General features: G+C 40.8%; 1 protein-coding gene across 2 annotated transcripts in view; it reads right to left on the bottom strand.

The window, feature by feature from the left end:
• The window catches only part of MMP24 (matrix metallopeptidase 24), a 79717-nt gene that overhangs the window by 8302 nt on the left and 55278 nt on the right, over positions 1 to 16137 (bottom strand). For both annotated transcript variants that reach the window (XM_072111831.1, XM_072111832.1), the window contains exons 2-5: positions 13494 to 13642; positions 11026 to 11142; positions 8601 to 8905; positions 6413 to 6574 (exon numbers count right to left, since the gene is read on the bottom strand). In XM_072111831.1, the coding sequence (XP_071967932.1) occupies positions 6413 to 6574; positions 8601 to 8905; positions 11026 to 11142; positions 13494 to 13642 (733 nt within the window). The remainder of the gene's footprint in view (positions 1 to 6412; positions 6575 to 8600; positions 8906 to 11025; positions 11143 to 13493; positions 13643 to 16137) is intronic.

Genomic DNA, 16137 nt, shown 5'->3' on the forward strand with positions numbered 1-16137 from the left:
GCCAAGAATTTGGTAAGTTTCATGTCCCCTTATTTGATCTGCCATGTCTTCTACATCTGTTCGCAACAAACACAATGCAGCCAGGACAATCTGTGTTGTCGTTGTGAGTCAGTGGGAAGGGTTGGTGGCTGTGTTGGCAGTCACGTTGGTTTACATGAGAAGCACAGGGCTGCGTGGGCCACAAACATAGCAGCCTAAATCTGGGATCCGATGCGGAGATATCACCTGAGTACCTGAGAAACGTGAGAAAATCCATACAGACCCTACACCTGTACAATGCTCACCCAATAAATGCCTCCATCAGGCGGGTGATTGTAAGTATGCAGCAGAATATACTATTCTAATTCCTATTGCTTTAAATGACTATGCGGGGGTGTAACTTGAGGGCGTGCAGAGGGTGCGCAACCGGGCCCAAGAGGTTTAGGGGGCCCATAAGGTCTCACTTTCCCATATGAGAAGACTAATACTGTAAACCATACATTATAGTCGGGGGTCTGGCACAGACTTTACACTGGGGCCCATCAGCTTCTAGTTACGGCACTGTGACTATGTAATTATGTCCTATTTTATATGTTCCCCTTAATCTGTAAAGTGCTACAGAATTTAATGGCACTATATAAATAAAAACATGGTACAATGAACTTTCCCATAATTTTTGTACAGTATGTAGCAGTTAATAATTATAATAATCATAATAAATAATAATTCCTTTATTTATATAGCGCACATAGATTACGCAGCGCTGCACAGAACTTGCCAAATCGGTCGGGACTGATCCAGTTTGATCCTGTACCGTGCAATCGAAAAGCATCTACATAGTACTTGGTACCAAGTTCCAACTTTGGACTAGTAACCAAGTGATAAGAAGCAGTACTACAGTGTTACATGTGTCATCAGAGGGTAAAGCCGGTGGAAAATCAACTATCCGGTGTCTGATTTTGGTTGCGCCAGTGTGAACAGAGCCTAAAAACACAAACCGTGCAGACAACTTATACATATTACAGTTGTTTATGAGGAATTCTAAAGAGCAGTCCCATTACTGGCCACTAGGGGTCGCACTTAACTGGACAAAACTCAATAGCAGTGCATCCAGCACAATGGCCGCTTTCAAGAAATCGCTTCCTCCATATAGAGACTTCAGGGAAACAGAGGAGCATACGTTATACCAACCATTAAAATATAACTACAAAGAGTGAGGATAAGATCGGCCTATGCAATGGCACTACATAGACATGATACAGATACATGTACACAGATCCACTGCACAACACGACATATACAGTATCATCATTGCTTGTGTTTGTACATTGTTACAAAATACCTTAAAAAAACAATCTGATAAAAAAAAAAAAAAAAATGTCCATCCAAGCTGCAAATCCCATCATAAAAATTAATATCCCATTCCCAAAACAAATAAAAGATTAAAAAAGCTATTAAAACATAACTACAGAAATATGTTATCTCTCTGATCCATCCCAAAAATTCAAGGTGTTCTTTTGTTTAAACCACAAGTAAAAGCCGGAAAAGTGGAGCCAGTATAAAAATGACACAACTGCAATTTTATTATTAATATCACTGCATGTGGACATTTTATGTCCAGCTTCCCAGTACAGGCGGTCCCCTACTTAAGAACACTCGACTTACAGACGACCCCTAGTTACAAACGGCCCTCTGGATGTTGGTAATTTATTGTTCTTTAGTCCTAGGCTACAGTAAACAGCTATAACAGTTATCACAGGTGTCTGTAATGAAGATTTATTGTTAATCCTGATTCTTATGACAATCCAACATTTTTAAATTCCAATTGTCACAGAGACCAAAAAAGTTCTGGCTGGGATTACAATGATAAAATATATAGTTCCGACTTACATACAAACTCAACTTAAGAACAAACCTACAGACCCTATCTTGTATGTAACCCGGGGACTGCCTGTATACTAAATGGAATATAAAGTGACACTACAAAATACTATTTTCCCCGCAGATAAGCTCTCAGACATCTCTGTGAATGAGGGAAATGAAAACTGAAAGCACACAAAGAACAATTGGACAACAGATTATCCTCTACCACTTTCTAAAAGCCGTATCATTTATGGTAAAGGGCTTGTTTTTTGCTAAACGTGTTGCACTTTTTGGTGGTGTCCATTTTGGGTTGCCTATAATTTATTGATTTAATTTTATTAACTCTTTCTGGATAGAATAACAGCCCCCCCCCCCCTATTTATTTTTTTTTAATTTTGCACCTTTTACCGTCTGACATAAATAACTTGCTATGTTTATACTGTGGTTCAATGTGATTGTGACAATACCTATATAGAAAAAGAAAAAACAAGCAGCAAATGTATAATAGACAAATATACTCGGACGCACGGTCCAGATTCCAAGATTCTAATTTTAAAAAAAGACTCACTTTTATTCCCAGATATGTCAATCTATGTTTCCGTTTGACATATGTGGGAATAAAAGGACATTTGTTTAAATTAGAATCTTGGAGATATATATATATTGTTTTGCTAGTGTTAGCAACCACGATTGTTGCCAGCACCGATCTTGGGTGTTAACGGTAGGTGTTTGCTGCAATGAGCAGCAAACACCGACTAGAGGGCTTTTGATTGTATGATGAGCACTAATTTCATTGGTACTGTTTGGGGCTTTGTGGCAACTTTCATAACTTTTTTTTTTATGGAAACAAAGTGAAAAAGCATTGCATTTGTACACAATTTTTGTTAGGTTCAATTATAGCGCTCACTTTGCAAATTAAATAGCAGATTTTGCTTTTAGGACAGGGCATTATGAACGCAACGATGGGGTTTTAGTGAATTTTTTATAATTTTTTTTTTATTTCACACGACCACCACTACGGTCATGTGCACGGGGCCTATGGAGGCTCCTTGGATAGCAGTGGTCCCTATATATCTTAGAATAGTATGTACAAATTATACCGCCTTGAACTTTACCTCTGCAGAGAGGATTTGGATCACTATCTTACAAAAACTGGACTTCCATCACAATAAGGATATAGAAAAAGCAATCAGATCAGAATATGGGTTGTAAAGGGTTAAGAGCGCGGCCAAATTCCAAAACGCTACCGCACGGAGTGATTCACTTGTCCCATTATTACAGCGCGGCACATATAATTATGGCCACTACATGACTCCCTTAAGGGTACGTGTACCCTCCACCCCATAGACGTGACAGCTACTAGGACGCGGGCCATGTGACCGCTATCGGCGATGCTAAATGGTTAATTGCTCATCGAGGCTTTTGTGCCAAGCTATGGCACCTCTGGGGGTTGTTTAGCGGGTGCAATGGCGTTCAAGTTCACTGTTATAAAAAGGCATCTGGAAGCTGCAGTAATGAGTATTCCCCTTAAATCTAATGCTGCGTTATAGGCAATTACAAATAATTAACATCAGCCGCTCTTCTACATTATTTATTACGTTGCAAAAACCTGTTCACTACACAAAATCTACAAAATAACGGTGACCCTGAGGAGGCTATTATTACTATTCCTTGTTCATGTTATTCAATTTTGTTCCCAAAAAACTGAAATAAAAAAATAAAAAAGAGTGGTTTGTATATATTTATATAGTTAAAGGGAACCTGTCATCAGATTTTACCTTGTTAAACCACAGGCCCCCTCAGGAACGGTAGGAAATGTCCCTCTTTTATGTGAAATATTTCCAGTTTACTTATAAAAATATTCTACAAAGTCATGTCAAAATGAGCAGAGAAGAGTCATATTTGTCTGAGATCAGTCGCATTTAGGGGCTTCAAAAGGAGAATCACATCATACATCTTTGGTTCTCTAGTACCTAGAAACATGTGAGCTACAGAAACGGAGAATGACGACTTGGCCCTTTTTTGTTTTCATGGTTTTTGCTCACCAATTTCGAAAATCCAAACATTTTTATTTTTTACATGTTCAAAGCTGTATTAGGGCTGGGTTTCGTTTCTGTGTAACAAGTGTCCTATCTTTCTCCCGGCTATGGAATGGTTCAGAGCCGCACGTGTGGGCCGCCCATAGGGCGCGTGCTCCCATTACCGTGTATGGGGGATGTACATACCCCGTATATACATTCACACGTGTGTGTGAATGTAGCCTTAATATGACACCAGACACATTTTTCTAGGTTCTAGAGAGCCAAAGATATACAATCCCAGTGCATCCCCTCTTCTTCTCTTCTCTGACATTTTCACATGACTTTGGAGAAGAGTTTTATTACAGGTAAAAGGGTGAGACTTTTATATAAAATAGGGAATTCTAGAAAGGAAATTTCATCCCTTACCTGATGGGCTGCTAGTTTAATGGAGTAAAATCTGCTGACAGGTTCCCTTTAAAGATAGTAGGTACTTGTAATTCATCACAACTGAACATAAAATAGTAATTCAAAGACTCAGTATGACTACTAATAAAAATGTCACATTTGTTGTTAAAGCCAAAAGCAGCAGATAGTGACTTCATTTGAAATCAAGCGGCCTGGCGCTCCGAGAAGTCACATGATCCGCCTGGTTGGAGAAACGGCACTGATCAAGTCCATCAACCCTGACACACACACACACAGAGACACAACTTTTCACTATATATAATATCTTACTTTAAACAAATGCTGTATTCTCACCGGGGTCCCACATAGAGGACTTTTAAGATTTTAACATGGAAGGTATAATTTACTGATCTGATGGAGCAAGTTACTAATGGCAACCAATAAGCAGCACTCGCCGCCTCGCTCCGTACATGTTAGCAAATGTTAGATTGCTATGTAGCACTGTACATTAGCCGCGATGCAAATTGCCAGTAAATTACCATCTGGGACTCTTATTCCGATGGTGAAAAGCATTTAATGCCACTTATGTATAAAATGCCAGTTTACGCCAATTAATACTGTGACAAAATATAAGAGGGGATCGCAAGGTACATCTTTAGTGCTGCGCTAGGGTTATGGGCATAGTGTATTATTAAAATGTCCGGGCATTTTTATAAAATTTAAAAAATCAGGTTAAAAAAAACATCTGTTTTGTCTTCAAACTTTGACTGTAAACCGGATCCCCAGGAGGCGGAACTACCATAAGGGCTGCTAAAGGGCCCGCACAAACAGGGGCCTTGCATGCCTCTCAGTGGCTGCACAGCAAACTGCTAGCCCCGCCCACACAGCAGCTTCCTATATAGTGTATGTGGCTGCTGCAGTGGGAGCCCCTCCCCTCTGTGAAATCCATTCTGTAGTCAGAGGAGAGGGAAAGAGCAAGCAGATATGGAAAGCAAAGACACACTGAAGATCCCTGAATCCCTCCCCCCCCCCCCCAGGGTATGGCTCTTTAATATACCCAAACCTGCTTTAATGTGTCCTACCCCATCCCCCAAACAACAATCAGTTATCTCCGCAAATTTCCCCTCTTGTTGACCTTCGCAAGTATATAGAGAAAAGGTAAAAGCCCACTTATAGTTTTACAAATTTTTAGGTTTATTTGCAAAAACCTTTTTTTAATTTTTAAGACACTCCCACAGTCCAAAAGTGAAGGGGGGGGGGGTGAGTGTGGTCAGCTGATGTAAAACTGACTATACATAAGACAACTTCTTCAGCTTATAGCGATATCATCCAACTCTCCTATACACATGCTGATTTAGTTTGGCCAAGAAATCCTTGCCCATTGAATGGAAGAGAGGAGTAAACTGCAAAAAATCCCACTGCCTGATCTACGTCATCCTTAATCTTCTAAACTGTCATTAGAAGGCCCCTATACACATTAGATGGTAGGCTGAACCTGCCAAAAACTGTGACTTTAGCTGACATATTTCTAATGTGAGATGTAAGGAAATCTACCATCAAAATCCTTCATTTTAAAATCAACTTTTTAATTATGCTATAAAGCCAGAAGGGCTCTGGGGGAATTACCAGAGCCCTTCTGGCACACCAGCGCTGTAGCTTCTAGGGCAGTTACACGCCCCACCCCCTCTACTCCTCAGTACTTCCCCCTCCCTCTGCCTGATGTAATCATACAGCAGCAGAGGAAGTTTCAGCAGACAGTGGGAGAGGGAAGTGCTCTTGCACAGTATAAGCCTGCGAAGCTACAGCAAGTAGGGGCTCTGGCAACACCTCCAAGAGCACTTCAGACTCATTAGCATAATATTAAAAGAAGAAAGGAGACCATGGATAAGTGCTCCTGATTTATCATGCTTGATTTTGTTGATAGATTTCATTTAAGATGCATCAAAGCTAAAAAAAATCTGATACATTCAATTTCTATTTCACAGACGCTAAAGCAAAATTCCCCTTGCCACAAAACTCCTCCTTCTCTCCTATAGCTAAAGAACATATAAAATACATTCAGTACATAGAATGTATTTCCATAGAAAAAACTAATAAACTAATAAAAGAAACACAACAATACTATAACCAATGCCATTACTCACCATATATTTTTTGAATTCCCAGTAAATCATCTTGGGGAAGCTTGAAGTTATGAGTCTCCATATATTGGTAGAAAGGTGCCATGATAGCGCTGGGATCATTGGAGTGCTCCAATCCCAAGGCATGACCCAGTTCATGGACAGCTACTAGAAAGAGGTCGTTACCTGAAGGGAGAAATAAACTATGAGTAGGAGCGGAGAGAAAAACGTAAAAAAACTCCTGAATGTGGGAGATTACATGGGACAAAGCACGGTTTGGGCGGTAGTCTGGGGCCAAAGCCTTCTAGGGAGTCCATGGCCACCCAAACCACCTACCAAATTTTATACTAAGAAGGACTTTCTCCTATGAAATCATGTTCCATCTGTTCCTGCTCTCAATATACCATACATGTGCACAAGAGCCATTTCAGGACCTTTGAAAGTCCTCAAAAGGTCCTGAAACCACAGATCCATTCCCCAAGAAGCTAATTCTAGTACCAGATGTAGGCAGTGATTCCATACTTTTTGGGGGATATAATATTCATACAGCCCAGGGCCCATGGCTGTCTTAATCCACCCCTGCAAAGCACCACCACAGCCATCCATGTTATAAGAGTAACTTATGGGTGACACATTATACCCCTAAAAAGGCAGCATAAAGTAGAGAACTACAGGATCATAGGGAGTCATTCTGGTCCTGTAAAGGTTCTTCTCTTGGTGCCTGTGGCCATGGACACAACACATCGGACATTCGTCCTTCTAACAATTCCGACCACACCAAAAACTATCTTGCTGTGGTGGAGGGGGGTCTGGAAGCGCACGGCTGCGCAGGTTTTTATGCGCAGTATGTGGATGGTATTTGGAAAGATCCCGTCCATTATGCAGGTCCCGAAAGTCGCTGTGAGTTCGCCGCAGACGATTCTGCTGCTGATAACCCGCAGTGATTAGAGACCCTGGTCTTAGTCTGCTGCTGCTCTTTTTCTGATCATTGCACCACTCCCAGCATCCGTCTGTTCCCTAATCCGCAGTGGACACAGTCCGGATACATCCAGATACTTGATTTACATTCTGAAGGCAGCGTAATTACAAAGTCTATCCCCAAGAGTGGCTAAACCATGGGAAGTAATTTACAGCTCCTTTTATGACAAGCTCTAACAATTTACCCTGTAAACAAGAAAATAAACCATACAAAGGCGTATTAAATAAGGCAACATAAATGCAAATGTCTGCACCATAGATCTGTCCTGTCTCTGCAACAACCGGCTTAGGAGCTACCAATGTCCAGTCAGTGCATGTCCTTACAACCCGTGAGTCTTTTACCTCTGCTCAATGTAGTTGGTTCTGTCCATATATACCTACCTAGGAAGGTGATTTTGGGGATACTAGAGCATCTATTGTGAATCAGCCAATCATGTGATGATGCTACCATGACTTAAAGTGAGTCTGTCAGGTCCAAAATGCCTCCCCAATTTATTACAGTGGTCTGTCGACGCCTTTAATAGGAGCCAAAGCCCACCTTTTAGACTACAAAATTATGAAGCAATTCAGAGATAATAATTTCTTTTAGATATGCAAATCAACCTGCAAGTGCACAGGGGGACGTCCTTATCAATCAATATCGTCTTAAGGCTGAATTCACACGGCCGTTCAGGGGATCTATATATGGCCGACGTATATACGGCTGATATACGTCCTCCAAAGACGACAATGGGCCCAATGGGAGCAGTACGGTGCAGCACACCCGCAGCACGCACCGCTCCGTACCCCGTGAAAAGATAGGACATGTCCTATCTTTTCTCGGCATACGCACCATGCGCCATATATCCCTATGGAGAGGGGCGGGGGTGAGCAGAGGTCACTTCCTCCCCCTCTCCCTGGTGGTGTGAATGCGGCCTAAAACAGATTAAACACTGTGAAAAGCTAAAAATATCAATTAAAGACAAAAAGATGGTATTAGCCAATCATTTTAGAGGGATCCAGGGCACATGCGACACGCTGCAGGCAAACAAAGACCCGCCCTCACTGCACTTGCAAGCACATTCATAAAAACAGAATTAGTTCTGCCTTGCTTCGTCTATATCTGGTCTATGTTTCTATATCTGGCCTATGTTTGGACAACCTTTAAGCCCCCACCCAACCTTAAAAACACTAAGAGAAACACTAAGTAGAGAAAAATCTGGTAGCAAAGTAATCACCATACATGACATCTTACCATCATGATTGGAGTTCCCCAGCGTCCAGGGCTCATCCGAATCAAAATGTGTATCTCCTCCTATTCCAGGTCCAGGAAAATAGGCATGTGCTAAAAATCCACCCTCCCCGTCAAATGGAGAGCTGTCCCCGTGAAATCCAGAAGCAAAAAATATCATAATGTCTGCTTCCTTATGCGTAGTTTTAATTTCTTGATAAGGAATTTCTTCAAATGTAAGAGGAGTCACCTTCTGCCAAACATCAAAGGCCTGGCGAATGGCTTTCCTAGTGTCCAGTTCTCCTACTTTAGGAGTATAATTGTGTATGCTGGAAGACAGAGCAGAAAAGAAAAATACTATTAAAATAATAATATATATAAAAGATGAAGGCACTACCTTACTAAGTAAGGTTCAGAGCACTTCTGTATACGTATATGCAATACTCAATCTCATAAATGTTTTCTACTAAGTGGTTAGAAACGCCTATTTAAGCTGTCTTCCCACCGCACTAACCATAAATAAGTTTTAATTAGTGTTTCATCTATTTAGGAGAAGACAGTATACACTGGCTATACACACTACACTATACAGTATGAGCAGTATACACTGGCTGCTTTTGATACGGAATACTCTGTAAATAGAACAAACAAGCCCGCTGAGGGTGTGAGAGAAAGCACCTACAGAAGAGAAAGTGGGCAAAAGTTTTAGAGCATAAGGAATCTTTCAACAACATTTTGTAAATCAATAGTACAGATGATTATAATGACCTTTGAAATAAACTTTATGAAAGGACATCTACCACCAGGATGAAAGATTGTAAATCAAGCACACTGACATACTGGTGTGGAGTTATAATTAAAGAAGTCCTGATTAACAATGTTCACACAGCTACCCTCCTAAACCCTGTAAACTGATGGTAGATGTCCAGTAAGCAGTTTGTGTAAATCAGCTTTCTGAGATAAGGGAACTTGTTTAATGACTTAACTCTTTACAGAAAGTCCCTGGACAGACTAATTGCCTCAGAGAGATGAATCATCAAGGAAAATATTCTCTAGGTATAGAAAGAGTTAAAGGAAACCTACTATGAGGAATCTATCATCAGAATTAGATTCTCCTGCCTGCATCTGTCCTAATCTGTAATTTACATATCCTGGAACATAACCTAACTTGATAAAAGCTTTATGTCAGTAATATGTAAATTAACTGCAGAGACTACTGGGGTAGGCTACTACAGGCTGGTACATGTCCCAGAAGCCTCTGCAGTTAATTTACATATTACTGAAATAAAGTTTTTAACAAGTTAGGTTACATTCTAGGATTATTAAATTACAGATTAGGGCAGAGGCAGGCAGATGGAATCTACTATCACATTCTGATTCCTCATGGTAGGTTTCCGTTAATCCTTAGCCTTCTTATCCATCTTATGTGGACAGAAGGCTATTAGATACACTGCTCACTAGAGGAAAAAGAACAGAAAACAAGACACAGAGAAACCGCTTTACCTTATGAAGTATATCACAAAGTTAACTATTATCATCACAGGTGAATCTAAACTCTCTGGTGCCTAAAGTGATCTATAGAAAGATGCCCCCTCTTCCCCATCCAAAAGTTATATATTTAAGGTTATTTTTTTAGTAAATCCATTCTCCATTCATTGGCTTATACCCCTGCTGGCAATGGGTGTCTAGCTACACTATTTTTAGGTGTCAGCTCCTGCTTTATAGCAGGTGAATGCGCCCATGATGCTGCCTTTAATCTTGCTACAGGAGGTACAGTCTGAGGCAAGGGGTTCAACTCACCTCATGGATGGTACACCTCAGCACCTACTCAAAAATGCATTGAGGGTTTAGTTACTCTTTACAAAAAATGTATCATATCTATCTATATCTATCTATGCCAACACCATATAAATAAATGGAAGTAACATGGCATTGCTTATGATAAGTCCCATGAGATGCTTTTCACATATGTGATGCAGGCTATGGAGAACAACACACGATATACATGCCTCATTGTCAGGAGCATTGGAAAGGAGGGTGGAATCGGGATATAACCCGGGTTTTGCATTGTACAGCACTAAAGCAGAAAACTGAGACATTGGGGAAAGAACCTGGACTATGGCTCTGCTGTTGTGCCAAGTTGTAAACACAGAACAAATAATGATAGAAAGTTCTTTAGAAATGTAGTCAAGGTGAAAGAAGTAGCTGCATTATAGAAACTAGAAAACTCCTTTTAATGTCATTTCACCAGGATCCATTATTTTTCCATTCGGTCTCTTCATTTCTTCTAGTTCTATGGAATTGGAATGCACGTTGTGTGTATATAAGAATGGAAGAGGAGAGTAGCGGCTCTCACGGACTGGAAAAAGTGGCGTTACCAACGTGACTGGCACCATTCGCTATGTGCCAGGCCCACAATTACCCATCGCTATAGGAGGAGAAGATATACCTGTATGTGATGTGTTTCTGTCTCCACTTCTGGCCTGTTAGTGCATATCTCTTGTTCCTTCTTTTATGGCTTAAGTGAGGAAGGTCAGGCACCCCGCAGCGCGGCTTCTTCATCCACCTACAGGAACAATAGATTGGAAATAAAGAACAAGCACGACTGAGATTACTGATCCACCAGGCCGGGAAAGACATCAAAGTTATCATTCCCTTCTACAAGCAGCACGGACAATACACCTGATACCTGTCTATGACTGTATATAGTGAATTTCAGTTTATTTTCCATTATATTACATTTTACCACTGGCAGTTTGTCCTCTTCACAAAAAAACTATTCTTTCCTCTATGAAGTAGACGGGTGATTAATATATAACCACTGCGCTATAGGGTTCCGGGATGTGATCTATAGTGTAAGTCAGGGCTATATGTATATTTCATAGGGGAACGTTCTGAGAAGTTGTCACACCTGAAGCTGTATGGCGATGGATAATGTACTTATCCTATATAACGCAGGAACTTAGACAGTTCCAATTTTACACTTATTAAAAGACACAAAAGTTTGGCTGTAAATAATTGATGGAGTAGGGGAAGTAACTGGTTACACACGAATAATCCCAAAAATATCAATTTGCAGTGCAGGGAGTGATAAAAATGAACCATCTGGACTATAGTATATAGAAGGTATTTGGGGTAAAATACAAGGGACACTAAAACACCCATTGAGCCTTATGGACTAGTGGCTTAATAAGTGTCCTATATAATCCTATTCTAACACTGTCCACTGCTGTAAATCTGAATTTACCTTACCAATAGTTTACTAAAGCCAGGGAAGCACACTTCAGCGTTAGGCCCCTTTCACACGTCCGCCATTGAGGTCTGTGGTGCACGGGGATGGTGCTCCCTTGGAGAAGCGATCACTACTCCCCATATCTACCCAGATGAGACGGACCACGGACCATTTCTGTTCATGTGCATGAGGCCATTTAGTGGCATGTTATATAACAGCACAAGTGAAAAGAAGCTAAACTGCTAACACCTAACAGTGACCTGAGGTCTTTGTATATTGCAGTTCTGGTTTATCTTCTGGTAAGCACGGTAGATAAGAAGTCTAATCTGTCATCCATGTTTCTACAAGCAATGTAAAGATTGCAGAGCAGCAATCTCCGCATCCATAGGCCAAGTGCATTAATAGAAGCTTTGTATGAAATCCACCCATCCGTATATATAAATATTCAGATTTCCATCTGAAATATCTTTTATATGGAGACCTCTAGAATTTAGCTAAGGAATAAAGTGAGTGTAATCTATAAGTATGGAGTGATTATTCCTGTCTCTCTGGTGCCCATCCAATTGTTTCAGGTCAATGAACATTGGTCCCACCGGTCTAAAATTCATCACAACCACTTAAAAATTCTTCTCGGCCACTAATCATAATTGCGATGACATGAAATTCCCACGTGGTGCACAGCTGGGACACTGTACCACGTGCAGAGGAAAATTTAGTAGTGTTTGGAACATGGAAAAAATTGTCAGGATGAATGGATAATTCTCTTCACTTTTTAAAGGAAACCTGTCATCAACCTGAAGACAGGTTCCAATAACCTATGGCACGTTCATTTATAAAATGCCTTTGTCAGCAATATGAATAAATCCAGTGTTTTCTAATCAATTATTTAAAGTGTAATTGTAAAGGATTTTTTCCACAAATCAATAGCTCTTGGGATGTACAACAACTCTGCCTATTATCTTTGTTACCTAAATCCATCAGTTTGTTTGCTATCCTCTTCAGATTATCTCAGTGCTGCAGTAGCTCCAAGCTCTCCCTTTGAGACAAGTTCTGGAGTCCGTAGTATAAAGAAATTCTACAAAGTGGACTGTTTTGATTTGATTGCTCACAATGGGGCTCATTTACTAAGGGTCCGAATCGTGCACTTTTGTCAGGTTTCCCGACGTTTTCCGATTTGCCCTGAATTGCCCCGGGATTTTGCCGCATCGGCGCCGGCTTTCACGCAAAATAAATCGGGGGCCGTGGCCGTCGGACAACCCGACGGATTCGGAAAAACCGTGGAATTTAAAATATAATTTGTGTCGCAAGATCAGCACTTACATGCACCGGGAAGAAGCAGGTGAACTCTGGCGGACCTCGGCGCAGTAGCGATACCTGGTCGATATCGGGTGCACGGACCTTAGTGAATCCCAGCAGACCCGAAACCTCGTCGGAGAACGCACCGCTGGATCACGTCTGGACCGAGTAAGTAAATGTGCCCCTGTGTTACCTTTTGATCACTTTTTATACATATTACATATGGCGAAAAAATGACATTTTCAACTTTCTATTACGGGGTTTACCATTTGGAATTGTATATTATATTTTGATAGATCGGACATTTTGGGTATTCAAAACAGATTTTCAATCTGGTTCTATCAGATATAATCTCACTTATTCCCATCAGGACTTTGACAATTACTTACTCGATGGTCATTTGGTCGAGTACTCCCGTCACCGGAATCCCATAGAACTGCTGCATCGCTGCAACCGCGGACTGCATAGCTTTTCCTGAATGTAAAGCTGATATTCTAATATCGTATGGGAGCAAATAGCCATATGTCTTCAGCCAGCTCTGTGGAGAGAAGAAAAGCCAACCATGAATCTCACACCAACACAGATAAGTAAGAATATTGATTATAGAACATTTAAAGGTAATCTTCTGGAAAATGGCTGGAACTATAAAAGACTGTTACATACAGAATATTTACTGCCCCGGGGGCAACCAAACGCTATAGGCTGCAGAAAGCTAAACTCCAGAATGGGCAAAAAGCAACAAAAAAGCAACATACAGGCAGTTCCCAGGTTACGTACAAGATAGGTTCTGTAGGTTTGTTCTTAAGTTGAGTTTGTATGTAAGTCGGAACCGTATACTTTATTATTGTAACCCCAGTCAAAATTTTTTTGGTCTCTGTGACAATTGGATTTTAAAAATGTTGGATTGCATTAAGAACCAGGAATAACAATAAATCTTAATTACAGGCACCATTGATAACTGTTAAAGCTGTTTATTGTAGCCTAGGACTAAAGTACATTACCAAAATCCAGAGGTCCGTTTGTAACTAGGGGTCGTATGTAAGTCAGGTGTTCTTAAGTAGGGGACCCCCTGTATATGATAACTGTAGATGGCTGAAATAATTTCTTTGGATTGGAGAGTTCCTTTAAATGCACCAATATGTTTGATTGAATATTTAGGATAAATTGCTCTGAGTGTATACAACATTTCAGGCCATTATATGACTTGTATCTTGCAGTTTCCCCCTCTTTAGGCTCAATCTCTAATTTTCAGTCTAAGTACTACTTGCTATCGGTGTCGGACTGTGTTTCCTTTGCCCACCAACTAAAATCAATTTGGGGGCCCACTCTTCATTATGCCCCAGGAAATATACTCTAGCACACCTCCAAATTGTGGTGTTTTCTGATGCACCTCTTTGGGTTGAGCCAAGACCCACCGGAGGATCCTCTGGTACTCTGGTGGGCCAGTCCGACACTGCTTGGTAAGATGTCTCCCATACACGGCACATGGATAAAACAAGAAGATCTTGATCCCTAACTCTCACTCATAAACATCATGGAGGACATTTATACAAAGAAGTAAAGATACATTTATCGAGAAATATTAATGATAACGAAATAAAAGCAGTGAGCTAAAAAAAAATTACAATAACTTACTCATAGACCTGGGTGCTGTGCCTATGGTAATCTTATTATATTTGCTCTCAGTGACCTCCTTCCTTCTCCAATCAATGTTTACAATTATGCTAATGAGGTAGAAGTACTCTAGGGGTGGGTTAACAGACACCCTTCGTGTAGATGCCCAGGCTGTTAAACTGTGCAGGAGCACTTATCCTCTCCCCCCTTTCCCACTGCATGCTGAAACTCTCTGCTTTTCTGAGCTAACAGCAGGCAGAAGAAGGGGGAAGTACCGAGAGAGCAGAGGGGGAGGGAAAGATGTTCTCCTGCACAGTGTAACAGCCTATAAAGCTATGGTAACACCCCCAGAGCCCTTAATGCTCATCTGAATAATTTTAAAAGTTGATTTTAGAAGGAAGGAGGCCTTGAATAACAAATATAAAAGCATTACTGCATTTATGGTGCCTGGGTCTATGAGTAAGAGTCTCGGGTTTATCATGACAAATTTTGACAGTAGATTTTTTTAGATAGACTATGTGATGTCTAGTGCTTTTCTCAAAAACTGCCTGCACAGGGGCAGTTTGCAGCAGTAGAAACGTTCCTCTATAACTTTACAAAGATTAACAATTAGCACAATCTAGTTACCCAATTCCTACCCCATGGCTACAAGCAGATGGGCGCTTTTTTATCGCCAGTTTACTACATAAATAGCCTTTCGAAGGTCTTACGGATGGAAAACAGGGATTATTTTATGAATTCCTGGGTGTAGAGTCCCTTTCATCTTGTATAATGAAATAAACAAGAAACTTGCTTGCTCCGACCATAAAACAAGGCAGATCCTGTGAAGTGGAGATGTAAGGGTCTCCATCCAGATTGTAGTGGGGCTCTGATAATTAAAGTTAATATAAAGCCTGACTCCTATGGACTCTAAATCCGCTTTAATCAAGCGCAATAATAATGTGCTACCTTCTTCCTCCTCTATCCCGCTGGGCAGCTGCGAGCATGCTAATTTTTCTCATTCAGCCAGATATTCCTGTGTCAGCGGAAAGGATCTGCATATTCATTAGAAATCTGGTGTCTAGCCCTCCCACCCAGCCGCTCCTGCGAAAGGTGAAGAGTGCAAAGACATTGCCATTTCTTTTCCCATCTATGTAAACAATTACATCAGCGATATACACTGCACATTGTAAGACGAAATAATGCTGCTATATACAGAATTAAAGGGAACCTGCCACCAGATTTTACCCCATTAAACTACCAGCCCCCTCTGGTAGGGAATGAAATGTTCTTTCTAGAATTCCCTCTTTTATGTGAAATCTCACCCATTTACGTATTTAAAAAAATATCCACCAAAGTCATGCGACAATGAGCAGAGAAGAGTCAGATTTTGCATTAGAAGAGTCAAGTCTGGAGAGTGCAGGGGGAGGATTTGATCAC

Source organism: Engystomops pustulosus, chromosome 6, assembly GCF_040894005.1.
Source record: "Engystomops pustulosus chromosome 6, aEngPut4.maternal, whole genome shotgun sequence".
Classification (NCBI taxonomy): domain Eukaryota; kingdom Metazoa; phylum Chordata; class Amphibia; order Anura; family Leptodactylidae; genus Engystomops; species Engystomops pustulosus.